This window comes from Notamacropus eugenii, chromosome 6 (genome assembly GCF_028372415.1).
Source record: "Notamacropus eugenii isolate mMacEug1 chromosome 6, mMacEug1.pri_v2, whole genome shotgun sequence".
NCBI lineage: Eukaryota > Metazoa > Chordata > Mammalia > Diprotodontia > Macropodidae > Notamacropus > Notamacropus eugenii.
This window is the reverse complement of record NC_092877.1, coordinates 31,854,347-31,871,247: the sequence shown is the minus strand read 5'-3', so window position 1 is coordinate 31,871,247 and position 16,901 is coordinate 31,854,347. Positions and strand designations below refer to the sequence as shown.

The following is a 16,901-nucleotide window of genomic DNA, read 5'->3' as shown; positions in this document are numbered from 1 at the left end:
TCTTTAGATTTTCATTCTTGACCTTCCCATCCCTCCAAGGCTAACTTTGCCTGTAAAATTTTAAACCATAGAAACTTACTTGTCTTTTTTGTGAACCTTTAGAAATTGGGGAGTAAGCATGTTAGACAGTACCTGGGATTTCTCTTCTCTAGTACAAATTCCAAGATGTGGCCAATCCCACCAAAGTTCCTGTCAGTTATACTTCCGTAGCTACTTTTGGGTAAAGAAAATCAAGTCCAGAATAGCAGTTACCACTTTTTGCTTCCTCTACCTAAGGCAAGTCCATGATCATTGATTTTGCTAAGGTGAAAGACAAAAAGTTCCAGGCAGGCATGACTCACTTTACCTTATTGCTGGCATGTTCACAGAGCCAACGTACTAGAAAGCGGGGATCCGACATTCCCACAGCTCACAGCTTCCCCCCACAGCATGGATAGCATACTGCCCTCTGGAGAAGGTAACTATGTTCTTTGGGCATATTGAGGTTAGCCTCACCTCACATTCTCTAGTATAATGGGAGGGTAGGAGGGAAAGAGGGAGACACTTTCATTCTCCTTCTTAAACACATTGGGAGCATCAAAGGATCTTTATAACTTAGATTTTTCTATGAATCCTAGAAAGGTTTTGTAGTGTTTTTTTAACAGTTACATATAGCTGTTGGCCCTGTCAATCTGTCTCATACACACACCCAGATACAAGCATCCATGTCCTTTGTCCTCTACTATGAAAAGAACACAACTGTGGGATGACGAATTTCCCTATCACCCACAGCAATATTCGAAGACCATGTACTGTCATAGAGGGGTCGCTGACCTGTGCCAGTGGAAGATATACCCACACCAATGAAGTTGCAGATCTTTGAAGTCTTAAACTAAAATATTATAATACAGGTTCTGAGAGGTTCACTTAAAATGCATCATAGAACTAGGCAATTTTAATTTGTTGAATTCAGTTACTCCAAGGGAAAACAGCACTTTCCCATTCCCTCCCCTTTCCCTTGAATGCTCTCTGTTCCTCTCCATCTTTTTTTGTTACAGGTGGACAGAAGAGGAACCATCCTACTGTTCCTGGAATTCCAGGTGGAACAAGAGCTGGTGCAGGGAAAATTGGTCGGATGATTGCGGAAGAGATCATGGAGATACATAGGTAGGCAGCAACCTAAAATTTGCTCCCCTCAAAATGGAACAGTTGAAGAAGTTGGCCCTTGATAGCAGTGGTGCATGTCCTAGTGTCCCTAAGAAAATCACAACAGTTGACAATCATAAGGGAGTCATCTGAGATGCCTCCGACATCCTTTACTGTTTGGGACTCAGTCAGCCACGTGCCAAATAAATCCCACTCCGTCCTTGGCCTAGGAACTGCTGTGCAGGCTTTACTGAGGGAAAGAATAGTTGGTTCCAATGAGAGAACATCGCACAACACAGTTTAAGCCCTCACTGGGAAGGGAGCTCAGAGTATTAGGGACCACCGTGAAGGAAATTAATTAGGAGGCACACAAGAGAAGGGTTTTGTGAAATGACTTGGGATCAAGGCATTCCTAAATTTAAAACTCAGTGAATGAGCCTCTTGAGATAAGGAGTCAGTTATTTAGCCTCTGCTTCCATGGCCAAGGAAGCTGGAACTTGGAGCATGGGAATGCTCTCCAGTTTTCCATTTGTGATGGACGTTGGCGTCTAAATGTAGGAAGCCCAACTATACAAAATTGAGAAGCAAGAGGTTAGCCTGGCCTGCAGCATATGCAAAATGGACAGATGGTAGAGTCTGGCCTGAGAAGAATCTAGCAGCAAGTTTTTGCAGAGTTTCCTCAAGGAACTGTACAGCCAGCTAGGGGAGTGCTGTCTTCAAAAGGGAGCTAAGTTTACCGGTCGTTTGGGGCAGTACTGGTCATCTGGCCAAGGCAATGTTTTCATAAAGGAACCATAGATAAATACCTGAGGCCTAGTTAAATGAGTATGATGTCACAAAAAGGACAGACCACCAAGGGGTCAGGATCAGAGTCACTGTTTTGAGGACTGTTCCTTGCTGATACACACAATTGAGTAGTGTTCATGGGAGAATACTCAGCCCCATCCTGGCCCTTCTTAATTGGAGGAGGGTATCAAGTCTGAAACTTAAAATGCTCAGCTTAGATAGCTTTATTCCATACTGCAAGCATAATGATTAAATTCATGGACTTACCTCTTTGGTTCTGGTTGAGGAGATTTGGGGAGTGAGGATAGGGGAAGTGATAACTGAAAAGGTTTCTCCAGCCTAATGGACAACAGAATGAAACCAGAAAACTATCTGTGCATGTACAGGTGCTTTTGTAATTGTCATAGGGGTTAAAGCCCAAATACCAAACCCAAGATGTTTGTGAAATGCCTGACCATGGGAGAAAGGGTTTTCTAGCAGAGCTCGAATCCCTTCTTCCTTCCAACTCTATGACTTCCCACTTAAACCTTCCCTTTCTGTGATAGGATAAGGGGATCATCACCCTCTAGCTGTGGTTCCAGCCCACTGAATATCACAAGCACACCTCCCCCTGATGCATCTTCCCCAGGAGGCAAGAAGGTAAGACTTCGGAATTCTGTTGCCCACTGTGGTGCCTACCTCCCTAACCTGAGGTATCAAAGAAGGGGATGATTAGGATGCAACTGAGGTCACTGAACAATACAAGAAAAGCTTTCTGAAGGGAAAGAACTAGAATTATTGTGGTTCTTTAATTAACATTGTAAGACTTGATATGCATATATGCTCATATATTCACATAAGCAGATACACATGCATGTATTTGCTCTTGTAAATTGTTGCATATGTCCAGATACACAATCATGTATGCATGTTCACAGTGGTATATGCACATCTACACTTGTGGGGCTATATATTCCTAATGACCTTTTTGGAATGTTTGTTCTTCCTGGGTTTGGAAGGGTGAAATTTATATTTCTGTACTTTGTAGGGAAATGAGGTTACTAACCATTCAACTACTTGAAGACAGCTAGCAGTCCTATGCTTACCCCCACCCCTCCAGCCCCAAGTCTTGCCTACTCCTTGGTTAAGCAGACCCAGTTCCTTCACTGTCTCCAGGAGGGCTTAGAAGCCAAGCTGAAGACTGCAACACACTGATCAGCCTTCACTGAGAGTTCTCCTTGCCTGCAGGACTATTTTCCCCTGCTTTGTAAATTGTTTTCTGAGCATATATCCATTTATCTATTTGCATATTTGTCCAAGAAAAAGGTTCAAAAACAGTCCAGAATTAAAAATAGCACTTCCAGAGTGTACGTGGGAGTTGGCCACCCACAGCACAAGCCACATGACTAATTTCTCCTGACATATGAGCTGTTCCCTCTTGTCACCAACCTACCAGACCCAAAGTCGCCAAAAGAACCTTTCTTATCCCAGTGAATCTACAAACCCACCACCCTGTTCTAGGAAACAGGTAGAGTCTGCAAGTAATACAGACCATAGTCTAAGCAGAACAGAAATGTTATGGGACCAGGTGTCATGGAATCCCAGAATGTGTGTTGGGAGGAACTTCAGAGGCCATCAAAAGTTTGCTGAACATCTGGAAAAGAATCCCTATTAGCCCACACCTGACAACTGAGGTCATCTGACTTCTGCCTGAAGACTCCCAGTAAGGAGGAACTCACCATCTCCCAGGGGCATCCATTTGACTTTTGACTATCTCTAATTGTTAAGAAGGTCTTTCTTAACTCTAAATTTGCCTCTTAGTAACTTAGACCCATTATTCCCAACTCGGCATGCTGGAGCCAAGTAGGACAAGTCTAACCCTTCCAGCCTGACAGTCACTCCACTACTTGAAGACAGATATCATTCCTGTACCTGCCTCCATCCTCCCACCCCCATGTCTTCTCTGCTTCACATTAAATAAACCCAGTTCCTTCACCATAATCTCCTATGGCATAGACTCAAGGTCCTTCATTCTGTGATCAGCCCTCCTTCACTCAAAACAAAGCCAAGTGCAAGTCAGGTCATTTCTCTGATGTCATGGTCTTCTTTGAAAACGAAAGAGGAACACAATTCTGTGATCATTCTGGTCACCTTCCTCTGGACATTTTCCAAGTATCAGTGGCTTTCTTAATCCCAGAACTGAATGTAATTCTTCATATATTGTCGGATCAGAGCAGTATCCAAGGACGTAGTTCATCTTGACCAAGGAACTTGAATTCCTATTTCCTTATTTGTTGTGGCTATCAACTCCCTATTATCCTATTTTTTGGCCAAAAAATTGTTCTTTCCAGAGAAAACAGAGCCCAGATAAGCATGGTGTGTGTAGCTCTGCCTTCTTTCTTTCAGTGAGATCTCCTTTTTGATCCCCCTCCAGCTTTAGAAAACCAAACAAAATTCACTTTTTGGGTGGTGCTTTAGCATGCCCTACAAGCCTCAGCACATTCTGAACTTTAACATTCCTGATTCCAATTACAGCCACTTTCGATATTCATCCTGTTTATATCAGGGAGACCTTGCTTCCATCTTCTCTACATATCTTCAAAATATAAACTGGTTAGTGAATACTCACAGCCATCTCTTCAGACAAATTCCACTTTTCCTTGTCATTATTGTTTCCCTCCTGGGCTGAATTTCTTCATAGAATTTTATTCCATAGGATCCTACCTATCCATCCTCTGCCATTTTAAACTATAGGGTGCATAACTGCAATATATCTGGCTTTCCTATCACAAACTTTTAAAGCTGGTGGTTGCCTCCTCCTAAGGCTCCCATCACTTCCACTCCAGCAACCAGTTCTACTTTCTTTCAAAGTAAGTGATGTCACTCAGGTAAGTCAAGAAGTTGTGAATAGCTATGCTTTTGGCAAAGAGAGCATTCCAGGAGCATCATGCCTTTTTGCCAGGCTTGTGGTCTTTCTCCACACTCTCCATCTGCATCTTCTTTCCCTGCAGGTGGTCTGTCATACACAGTCACCTGTGCTGGTCTTCACACGAATCTTCTCCACCAGTCTTTCATTCTCTGGTGTACTTCATTAAACATGCTACTTCTTCACCTTCAAGCACACTCTCCCCTTTCCCCACTTCCCCACTCGTGTTATCCATCTAGCAGTGCCCCTCAGTCTACATGATACCTGGGAGGTCTGCTTGCCCTCTTCATACTCATCTTGCTTGGTTTTTACTAAGCCACGATTTTACTGCCTGCTTCTTTTTGAAGTCTGCATCCTGTGAAATTGCGTGGCTGAAGCTGTTCTAGCACCATTATAGTTATCACAGTATCTGGCGTGGCAGCTTTCAGCCACTCCTGTCTCTTTCATTTTGAAGCCCTTTTGAATAGCTTCGTAAGATGCGATATAAATGCATTCCCATCAGCCTTTGATGGGTATGCCCTACGTTCTAGAAGTCTTTCAGTTCTGTACTTTCACCCAGGATTTAGAAATCCAAATTCTAATCTCATACTTCATTTTCTCGACCTGTCTTCCCCAATCACTTTTTTTTCTTTTAAAGCCCTCCTTCAGTGGGTGGCAGTGAAGAAAACACCCTCAGTGCTTCTTGTGGCCTTCAGCTTTTCATGCAAGTCTGTGGCAATGTGGCCACAAAACAAATCTCAAAAGCATCACTTGTGTACATAGGAATCATCAGAAATGGTAGCATCCATCCATCTTAATTGTTTCACCTTAGATACATGGCCCAGAATCCAAGAGATCTCTGCATTGTTATTAGTTTCCCTGGTACCCTGTTTTCTAATGTTGCTGACTGTGGTGACTGCATTCATGGTTGGTTCAGAAAGGGAACTACTAGCCAGATTTCTATCAGGATCCAGTTACAACCACAACAAATATACATTAATTAAATGTCTGCTGTATGGTTCCTGTTTGGGAGCAAGTAAAGTACAGGAAAAATAAGAAGACTGGATAAAAGGTGGTGCCAGCTGGTGTGCCAGGCAGAGGAGTTTGAACTTGATTCATGAGGCATTAAGGGAGCCCCTAAATATTTCTGAGCAGATGGGAGGCATGACAGGCAGATTGGAAGGGGGAGAGAATTGAGGAAAGAAGATATGTTAGCAATCCACTGCAGTTTGTAAAATAGACAATATGAGGTGAGTTACCTACTCATCACTGGCAGTGGTGGGAATAAAGAGGAAGGTTGAGAGATGTGTATATAATATTTTTAAGATTCACAAAACACTTTACACATGTTATCTCATTGGATGATGTTGGGAGGTCTAGAAGGAAGAATCAAAGATAATCCCATTTCATATATGGGAGACGAAGTGGTTTGGGGCACCAGAAACAGAAAAGGTAAAGTAAGAAGGAAGACCAGAGTTTGGAGGATAGATAAATCTTGATGTCCACTCAATTCAAAGAAAGGAAGTTACTATGCCGTCTTCCTCATGAACCCTGAAGCAGCCCTAAAAGCATCTCCTCCCTTTCTACATTTGCAGTTGACTAGAATCCACTAAACCTTTTATTCGTTAGCAATACTTTGAGTACTTTACAAACAACCTCTCAGAGCTGGGGGAGTTTAATGAGATATTTTAAGGGTCTAATATCTATTACATGCTTATTATGTCACAGCACAATAAATAATACAATCCTTGTCAGCTGCGAGGGCACCAAGTGAGATACAAATGCAGTGTGACAGAGAATAGTTACTGTCTAACTCTGGTGGAGACTGACATGGAAATGGACATGGGCATGGACAAGAACTGCAGAGGATGAGAATATATGGGTAGATTCTCATCTGTTCCACTGGAGGGAACATCCAGTGATGACCTTAGATCCACTGAAGGAAGTGTCTGTGTAAGGCTCTGTGGGTCCAACAGAACAAGACACAATAATCAGAGCAGAATGCTAAGTGTTCAAGGTTAGTACAGCATTACGGAAACAGCACAGATAAAAGCAGTGCTTTCTTCTTATGGGAAGATGAGTTGAAGTGGGAACTAGATCTAGGCACAGGGAACAAGCAATTCAGCAAAGGTATTGAGGGGCAAGAGTGTGGGGTTCTACCTGGAACAATAAGCCTTTATGGTGGCTGTGATTGGAAATGGAAGCTTTATTGTTGATAATCATTTTGCCAGTTATGTACTTGGGAAAAGCTGCAGAGCTGGCCATTCAGCAGTCTTAAATTAGTTTGAAAAGGGGAGCACTGGGAAGGTCCAAAGCCATAGAGAAAGCCTCCAGGGACTTTCCTGCACAGGCATAGCACATTTCTCCAAAGCTAGCTTGTCACCATGTCCTAGTTGTAGAGAGCTTTTTTAAAATGTCCACCTCCTGGCAGAAAAGGGGGCCTCACCATTGTGCACAGTGCCTGGTGTGTAGGAGGCTTTTCAGAGGGGTGGGTTCATTTGATGGTTCTAGGTCTAAATGCAAATTTAAGAGCATCTGTATTTTCACCTGTTTCCCTAGCATAGAGGTATTGGAATAGCTGTGTCATTCTTCCATCTCATTCTGGAAGACAAAGTTGGTAATCAGCCTAGAAGATGCTTTACCCACATGCAAGGGCTACTAGGGTGGTCCTACTGACATTTAGTGGTCAAGACTGGACATTAAGCAGTAGTTCTAAAGTACCATTAGTAGTCCAGGGAGAGTTCCTCACCATGGACCAACGGTCTTGAACCAAATGAACAGAGAACAATTCTAGGAGTGAAGGTTTTTCCCCATTAACTTTTGTAACATTTAAAACTTGCCACAAGGAATCTTCCAATTAAGGCTATTTCAGGTGGCCTGTTTTTTCTTTTCTTAGTGATCATTCTACTTATATAAGATTTGAGTTTAAATAATGAAAACTACGTTTTTCCCTGTTTGATAGATTTTAAATGGAGGAACTCCAGACATTCCTTCTGCTGGCCTCCTACCAGGGCAAATCCAAGATAACCCTGGCTATCCATATTCTGACAGTTCATCTATTCTTGGTAAGTAGCACTGATATAAATCTTTTCAATAAACCTGACAAAAAGTGTTTTTTTAATGATATTAAGAGTTTTTACACACATCAGCTTTGCCCCCGTCCCAGAACTCACCACCCCAAATTTTAGCAGCAAATTAAGCTAGTATAAACTAGCTTGCAATCTTTGGGGTGGTACTTTAGGAGAATTTGAAATTTGGGGGACAAAAATAATAGCTGAATTATAAACAATAGTCACTCACCTAACTTTTATTTCAAAAAGAACCTATTCAAAAAAGAACCTTCTTTTCTCCCTAGTCTGCCTATTTACCTTTCCTTATCAGTCTCTGTTCTCCCTTTTTTTCTTCTTCTCTGTAACAGCCCCTTCCCCCTTTTTCCTGGGTTAATATGGAACTGAATTAATTTTAAATGTTTCTGACACCTATTAGCTGTGTCCTTATAAAATTAAAATCAGCAAATTTTTAGATTTCTTTCTCCTGTAATCTTCATAGAAATAAAGGACACCCACTTCTACAATAAACAGTAAGATTTGCTTAAAACACTAAGTTCAACATACCAAAAGTTTAACATAGGAATTATCCAAAATAAAATTAAAACCACCGGGAGTAATTTTGACCACTAAGAAGTTTGTTTTCTATTCAGGTGAGAACCCCCATGTTGGTATAGACATGATTGATAACGACCAAGGTTCCAGCAGCCCCAGTAATGATGAAGCAGCCATGGCAGTCATCATGAGCCTCTTGGAAGCAGATGCTGGTCTTGGTGGCCCTGTGGACTTCAGTGACTTACCTTGGCCACTTTAAACCTTACTGTACAGTTGCTTCAGCAACATTTGCAGTATCAAAGTGCATTATTGGTGGAGTTTGACCGTCTGTGAAGCTTCTTGGATAAAGAGATAATAGCTTTTATGTTCAAACTTCATAAAAGCCATCTCAAAGCCATTGATACAAGTCAATCCTACTATGTGTAACTTAAGACAAAGTGGAACTAAAACCGCTACAGTGTTTCTGCATCATTGATTATTGAGCTAGCTGTGAATAGCTTGCATTAATTGTATATTTTGGATTCTGTTCGTGTTGAATTTTTAAATCATTGTGCACAGAAGCATCATTGGTAGCTTTTATATGCAAACAGTCATTTCAGATGTATGGTGTTTTTACACTACAAAGAGGTCCCCCATGTGGACATTTCTTATACTAATTGTATCATAAAGCTGTTTATTCTTTCTTGTAAGAATCCTTTACTATAAATATGGGTTAAAGTGTAATGTATTAGACAGTTAAATATTTTTAAAATAAATGTTTCCTTTGTTCTATAAAATACTATTTACTTTTTTAAACAAGCAATTTGAAAAGAACATTTCTGTCACTAATTTTAGGTATCATGTATTCAAGAATGATGATTATCATGCTCTCCCCATTCCCTCTTTACTTTCATGGTAAACTACTTAGTGTGTGGCTTTCCCTTTGGCTTGGGTATTTACAGGTTATGTTTTCACTAAAATGGAACTTGAATGTTCAAATAGACATTAATTCTGAAAGCAAAAATGATGTATCATAGACTAAAATTTTAGCATCTAACCTTGAAATTTAAGTTCAGAATTTGATTCTTAGCACTATTTTGGTTTATACTAGTTATACATAACAATAATTATTCTTTCTACTAGCACCCTTAGGTAATGCTAGAAGGACTGGAAATAATGTACCCTCAACTCTAAAGCACCTAATCTTTCAGGATGCTTGGGGGATCAGGAGGCATGTTCTATGCAAGGTATCATTTGCTAGCTGAAGGCAGTGCCATGATATAATATGGCTGTTCTTAGGGGTCTGCCTTTATACCATCCAAACAGGAACGATGAAGCAAACAACCTGCTCATTCTAAGAATTAATAATCTAGTCAGAAACATGAAAACAATGTAAGTTTATTTCAATGAAAAACTCAAGTTTACAATCATTTAGTAAACAAGAAGTGAACACTTCATTCCTATCCCATGACATTTATGAAAACACCTTGTCAGTAAATAAATATCTGTGAACAGATTAAGGGTAAGGCAGACTGGATGATAAATCACCTCTGCTGTTCACATCCCTGCATGTGACTCACGCAAGATGAGTGAAAAACTGCACTGGGAAACAGACTAAACAGCTACTGGATATCATCCTAATCACTCAATGAGCCCAATGGTAAATACTTCCTTTGTGCTCACTCAACAGTGAGCAGCAAAACCTAATAACAGATGCCAACTGCATTTCCATCTTTTGCTAAAGAGGCTTTGATAGAAGCACTTGTTTAAATTTGTATTGTGCATCACAACTATGAAAAATGGCTTTAAGAATTCCACGGAACCACCATTTATAAAGTGCTACTACCAAGACTGTGCTACTGCATTTTGTCTGGGCTGTGGCCGACACCTACGATGAAGGTACACGAGTACCCCTGCTGCCAATCCCACCATTTCTAAATGTGAGAGAACTGTCCAGCACACACACAAACCTACTGGTAAACATATACATTTATGTAAGTGGAACCTCAGGATGTCAAATCGATACCTTTGGTCTTTTACAAAAAAAAAAAGTCCACACTGCCACCTCCTAAACCCTGGTGTGTGCATTTCACAATGAAGAAGCTGCAGTGCCAAAGAATGAGGGCAGCATCACTGGTGAGAGGGGCATGCGAGCATTCACTGGATGGGCTGCCTCCATCACAGCATCGGGCTCTGCCCCTCAGCGTCCATGTCATTGCTGCCAGGAGGAGGAGGGAGAGGCAGAATATCCAGCTCATCCACTTGCGGTGTTGGGTGCATGACCACCAGCTGGTCCTGGGGAATGTCTGCGGCAGCTGCTGCCAGGTTTGTGATAGATTTACTCTTCACACACTGGAAGTCCACGTGCCGACTTTTCCCTTCCTCTTTCTCCCAGGACATGCGAATAAATGGTCTTTGGACATAGTTGTAGATTACTTCTGGGCGCCCACCAGGCCTTTTCTTGACTTTCTCTTTGTAAGTGGGATACCCTGAAGGAAAGATTTTGCACAAATTGATGAAATACATAACTTCTTTGAATCCCAATTTTCTTCATGACTTCTATAATCTTTTCTTGATCTCACACTGTATGATCTATACTTTTAACACATCACGATGGCAGATACATGACAAAGGAAGAAGGCCAGTCAGGAAACAAATGATTCACATATGGCCTCACACCCTTACGTAGCCTATGAGCCTCAGTTGGATGATAATACTCACCACAGCTACTGTCCTGAGGTTGTAGTGAGGAAATGCTTTGCAAATCTTAAAAACCTATTAAATTAGTTGTTATTAACAGAAAATAGGAAGTACTTCCATTTGCAAATTAGTTAAGTATATACTTTCTCTAGGGTTTTGCAAATTAGTTAAGTATATACTTTCTCTAGGGTTTTACGAAAGAAAAAAATACAGAAGTTTACATTTTATCAGTTAAATGGGGTAACTTTCAAATCCCTTTCCTTGGAAAAAGAATTCAAGAGAATGTAATTCCACCTACCTTAAAACACAGTTTCAAAAACAGATGGCTACCTCCTGAAGCAAAATCCTACTTTCCTTGCTGACTTTTTAACGTAACTACTTCTCCCTGGTCTCTAGGCTCACTAGCGTATTTATTCAACCAGTATTTACTGAGCACCTGCAGTAAACAAACCAAGGTAGGAGGTGTCCTAGGGCTATGTTTGTGATAAATGCCAAAGAAGTGGGGTAGATCAGGAGAACTAAGAGGAAAGCTTTAAGGGACAGGTAAGGATTCAGACAGGTGGAAAGAGTGTATTAGGTAGAGAAAATGATGTGCATAGGACCAGAAATCTAGAACACGAAGGAACCTGTGAGAACATCTAGCCTAACCTTATTAAAAAGGAGGAAAAATAGGCACTAGGGTCACATAGTGTCAAAAGCAGGGTATGAACACTGTTGCCAGGCCCAGGCCTCCTCCAACTATACAAGCTGCCTTCCTTGAAAGTGTGAGTTCTCTAGTTGGGGAAAGTACAAGTCATGCTGAAGGAAAATTGGGTGGGGAAGGGGAAGCAAAGAAAAGAGGGGGAAACACAGTTTAACTATAGCAAATGGTTTATGTTCAGGACAATGAAAGACTCATTCTTCATCGGGATTACTATGTAGCAAAACAAAATGGAAAGGAATGTACATGAGTCCCAGGAAGGTGGACAAATAAAAAGTTCCCTTTTCCCTAGACTCAAGCTACCACCAAGGCCTTTGAAAGACTCAAAGTTCACCCAAGCTATCACTCAAACCGTCCTAGAATGTGCATCACACATGAAACTGGGATTGCTCGAAACAGAAACATCCACGTGTACACAAGTCAAAAAAATCATGACAGTTGTTTTACTTCGTTTTTATTTAAATCTCTAGAAAATTTCCCTGGGAAAATATCTGTCCACTAGATGGAGCAGCAAACCATCTTAACCCTATAGACGACCTTGGGCAAGTCACTTAACCTCTGAGCCTCAGTTTCCTCAACTGTAAAATGAGGGTATTAGACTGGATGGCCTCTAAGGTCACTTCCAGATTAGTGCTAAGAGCCTAGTAAACTGTGGAGTCACATTAGATAGGAGTGACTTTTTAAAAAATAAAGACTGGCCTATTTTGTAGTAATTAGGGTAGAAAGTAGACTAGCCAGAATTTCTCACTTATTTAAAAGAAAAAGAAAACCAGTACCCAAACACCACTTTGTCTGCTGCCCTGCTGCCCCAGCTCCTTCCCTCCAGGCCCAGATCTCTTCCCATGGTCTGTCCCAGAGGCAGTGAAGCCACTGTTTGACTTCTAAGTATGCTGGCTAGATCTCAGAACTATAAGATACGGGAAACAAGAAGTCACAAGAGCATGGAAATGATATGCACAATCATGATGGTATCCGAGAGAGTGAAGACCCCCTTCAACAGGTTATTCCCAATGTTACAGACAAATTCTCATCTCTTATTTTCAGGATTATCTCATGATTCAAAATGAATATCCTCCAAACCAAAATCCTTTCCCCATACTCTCATTTTTATCTCTCTCAGCCCAATCTCTCCAAAGTTTCTATCATCCCTGGCCTTCCCACTATGGTACAGGGAAAAACTTAACTGCCATTTACTGGGTTGACCTCTGTAACCATGAGCAACTGACTTAATCTTTCTCAGCAGAGGAGCTGTAAGGACCCTTCCACCAGCTCCAAATCTGTGAAGTTACTCCTATACTATTAAAGCTCACTTTGACCCTAGCAAGCATTTCTATTGTACTTTAAGGTTTGCTCAGTACTTGCCACATAAGGCCAGTGTTCCTATCATCCTCATTCTACACATGAGGAAACAAAGGCTGAGAGAGGTTAGGAAACACGCCTAGTGTCACACAGTTAAAGTGTCTGAACTAAGATCTTCCTGACTCTAAGTCCAGAAATCTATCTGCTGTTTCAGAGTTTTTTCATCTTTCCATGCTAACAAAGATTTGGCTCTTTACTACTTGAAGTATCCATGGTCACCCTGTGTAGTACTGGAAGTTTCTCCCATGCCCTCTGAAGCATGAGGCCAAGATGAGAAGGGCATATTTCTTGCTTCTCTCTCACTTTTAAACTGACCTTCTGTCCTCATCCCTCAGCAACCTCTCTTTTTTGGAGATTCATTCTGTCCATCTTGGTCAGAGTCCAAATCTTTGTCTTAGTACTAAATCAATGCTCTTTTCTCAGGCCTTGTACTTCTTCTACTCCTTTGGCCTGGGCATATCTCAGGGATCAGTTAGTCTTGGGTCCTCCTCTCTTCCTTCTCTACATGTTCTTCCTTTATGATCTCATTAGCTCCCATAGTTTCAGTTAATCTCTATACAGACAACTCCCAAGTCTCTATATCCAGCCCAGTTTTAATCTCTGTCTTGAATTCGCATCCCATATTGCCAGCTATCTGCTGGATATCAGAGAATATGTTCAAAACAAAGCACAAACTTCCCTTTAAATTCATCTCTCTTCGAAACTTGCCTTTTCCCCCAGAGATTAATGTTCTAGTAATCAAGGTACACGTACATGAAATACTCTGCCTCATCCACTCCCTAAGAGCCAACCAATGATCAGGTGTTGTCGATTCTTCTCTCATGCCCAGGCCCTTCCCTACACTCCCACGGTCTCTGCCTACTTTAGGGCCTCACTCTGGATTATTAGCAGGCCAGCTTGTCTCCCTGCTTATCTAGAAACAACAATGATGCTATCTGACATGTATAAAGTGCCTACCATGTCCCAGGCGCTGCGCTACGCACTTCATGACTATCTCAGCTGACCCTCAGAACAATCTTAGAAGAACTGTGCTATTATGACCCTCCTTTTACAGATGAGGAAACTGAGGCAAAGGGAGGGCCCAGGATCGCACAGCACAGTAGGTATCTAAGGCCATTATCTGAACTCAGTCTTTCTGACTCCAGACCCAGAGCTCTATCCACTGCACCCCCTTGCTGCCCCTTCCAGTCTTTCCTTTTTCCAGTCTATCTTCCACAAAGCTGCCAAACTGATACTGTCCTAACTCACAATTCTAACTGTCATTTTCCTACTAAATTTGCCAATAGCTCCGTATTGCCTCTAGGATAAATGACAGTTATCTCCAACCTGGTATTGAAAGCTCTCCATAACATGTCTTCCACTTGACTGATTTTTGGTCTCTTCACAGAATCTATTCCAATCAAGCTGGCCTGCTGGCTACTCTCCAGGCACAGTTGTCCTTGAAGAAGCGCTCCCTCCTTCCCCAGGTACAGACTTCTCTACCTTCTCCTCATTATCGTGCAAAATCCCTTATTTCCTTTACGGCACAATCTCAGTACCATGGTCTACACAAGCCCTTCCTAATTGATCCTTCCAGTTGTCAATATTATTTCCCATCAAAACAGCAGTGGGTAGAAAGTACTTCTGACATGTGCTGTCATCCCCTGGGCCAATCCATTTCCCCCTCAGTGCTCAGGAAACATTCTTAAGACTCTAAGTGGCAGAGAAGGTGCTGAGCAGCACTGCTGAGAGGAGTTCCCATATTTATGTAATCACAGGTTCAGTCCCCATCATATGTGCAGTCTATTTACTTGTCCATGTAGACGTTGTTTCCCCCAGCAGACGAGGCTCCACGAGCGCATGGAGAGTTTCATTTTTGTCACTGTTTTACCACACTACTGTTTACAAAGAAGATGCTCAAAAGAAATAGTTTGTGAATTGAATTATATCACATTAATAAAACTTCTCCCAGTTCTGCTATGTCACTTCACTGCTTTTACCTCCCCTACTCTGTGGAATGAGGGGATGATATATTATTTATTTATATTTTAATATATAATAACATATTTACAATGTTATACACTTATATATACTTATTAATATATGATGATATTTATGTTACACATTTGTATATACGCTTATATATAAATACAATGTAGCACAACCTGAATTCCTATTACATTAAGGCAACTAGTCTTTCATAAGTGGTTCTACCCAAACAGCGCTGGAATTTAAGTCAGAAGTCCTATCTCTATATCATGGCTTCAATAATCCCTTGCTATGTGACCACAGTTTCTCTGAACTTCACAGTTTTCTTGACTATAAAAATAAGATTAATACTTCTACTACCTTAAAGGTTTGTTAGGAGGAAATGTGGTTTTTTAAACTAAAAAAATCTATTAAACTGGGCATTAGGTAGCACAGTGGACAGAGCACTGAGGTTGGAATCAGGAACACTCATCTTCCTGAGTTCAAATCTGGCCTCAGACATTGGCTATGTGACCCTGAGCAAAACATCTGACCCTGTTTGCCTCAGTTTTCTCATCTGTAAAATGAGCTGTAGAAAGAAATGGTAAACCACTCTAGAATCTTTACCAAGAAAACCCCAAATGGGGTCACAAAGAGTTGAACATGACTGAAACAACCAAATAACAATAATACATATGGCTGGTGGCTATCAGACAACAATTCTAATAACAGTAACTTATCACTTTTTTCCTTAAGCTTTCATCCATAATATCAAAGGCTTCTGCTTTTTTCAATCTGTTTTAACTAAACATAGGTGGGGGGGGGGGAGGTGCATAAATACTACTACTTCCCTACCTGCGGAAAAAAAAAAAAAAAAACGTTAGGAAGAGAAGACTTGTTGAGGAAAAATGAACATTTCTTACCTTCTATGCCCAATCGAATTTTCTTAAGACCTCGTTCCTTCAAAACAGACTTGGCCACATCTCTATTTTCAATGTATTTGAAAAATCTATACAACTTTGTGCTATAAATAACTGGGGATAAAAAACAACAGATTTTAGAAATTAGTACCAGAAATGAATCTACTCAAGTGTTTTACCTTAAATTCATTTTGCTCCACAATCAGCAGGGCCTGATCACCCTAAAACCCCACAATGGATGCAGTGATGCCAAAGGATGACTAGCCAACATGACAGAACAATAAAGTTCAGTAGAGTTAATATACAAGCAAATCTCTAACAGGGTTGAAACCAGAGGAGCTTTGATAATCCATCAGGTTACTGTAGTTTAATACTGAAACCCAATCCATTAGAAAAATAACTGAATTCTAAAAAACCATTTTTAGAGATCTGACAAAAAGAGTGTGTTTTTGTTTAAAGACAATGGCCCACAGACACAGGCTAAAACCCTGTCACACAGGCAGACTGAAAGAGTGAAGACATGTTATAAACCATTTAGATGATTATCATCCCCCAAGGGTAGAGAGACAAGACACTTTCTGGATTTCATGTACTGAGCTACTATTATGATTCCCGAAAAATGTACAGGCCCTCCCTCCCCTCAAACTGTTCTCCACTACGGTGGCCACCCCATTCACTACTGATGTTAAAAGGCAGATTCGAGCAAATTCTGCCCAGGTTAGTCTGTTTAGGTCAAACAGGCTTTGCAAAGGACAGACACTCCACTGACAACATGATGAGTCTTCCAAATGTGCTGGGGACTTCAGGGAGTTAGACAGATGGGCCCTCCTCGCCTTCTCTCTTTCAGGTGGAGTTATCTCCCTTAAAAGGTGAACTGCAAAGGTTTTTGCAAAAAAAGA

General features: G+C 41.1%; 2 protein-coding genes across 19 annotated transcripts in view; one reads left to right on the top strand and one right to left on the bottom strand.

Moving 5' to 3' along the window:
• Nucleotides 1-9,173, top strand: part of BMAL1 (basic helix-loop-helix ARNT like 1) — a 94,980-nt gene extending 85,807 nt beyond the window's left edge. For all 10 annotated transcript variants that reach the window (XM_072619376.1, XM_072619378.1, XM_072619381.1 and 7 more), the window contains 5 exons: nt 369-457; nt 1,038-1,146; nt 2,457-2,550; nt 7,758-7,860; nt 8,496-9,173. In XM_072619376.1, the coding sequence (XP_072475477.1) occupies nt 369-457; nt 1,038-1,146; nt 2,457-2,550; nt 7,758-7,860; nt 8,496-8,656 (556 nt within the window). In that variant the 3' untranslated portion in view covers nt 8,657-9,173. The remainder of the gene's footprint in view (nt 1-368; nt 458-1,037; nt 1,147-2,456; nt 2,551-7,757; nt 7,861-8,495) is intronic.
• The window catches only part of BTBD10 (BTB domain containing 10), a 105,638-nt gene that overhangs the window by 12,863 nt on the left and 75,874 nt on the right, over nt 1-16,901 (bottom strand). For 8 of the 9 annotated variants that reach the window (XM_072619391.1, XM_072619386.1, XM_072619392.1 and 5 more), the window contains 2 exons: nt 16,006-16,116; nt 9,759-10,865 (listed from right to left, as the gene is read on the bottom strand). In XM_072619391.1, coding sequence (XP_072475492.1) covers nt 10,555-10,865; nt 16,006-16,116 — 422 coding nt within the window. In that variant the 3' untranslated portion in view covers nt 9,759-10,554. Of the gene's footprint in view, nt 1-9,758; nt 10,866-16,005; nt 16,117-16,901 lie in introns of those variants that run through there. The other variant, XM_072619393.1, reaches the window with a different exon arrangement.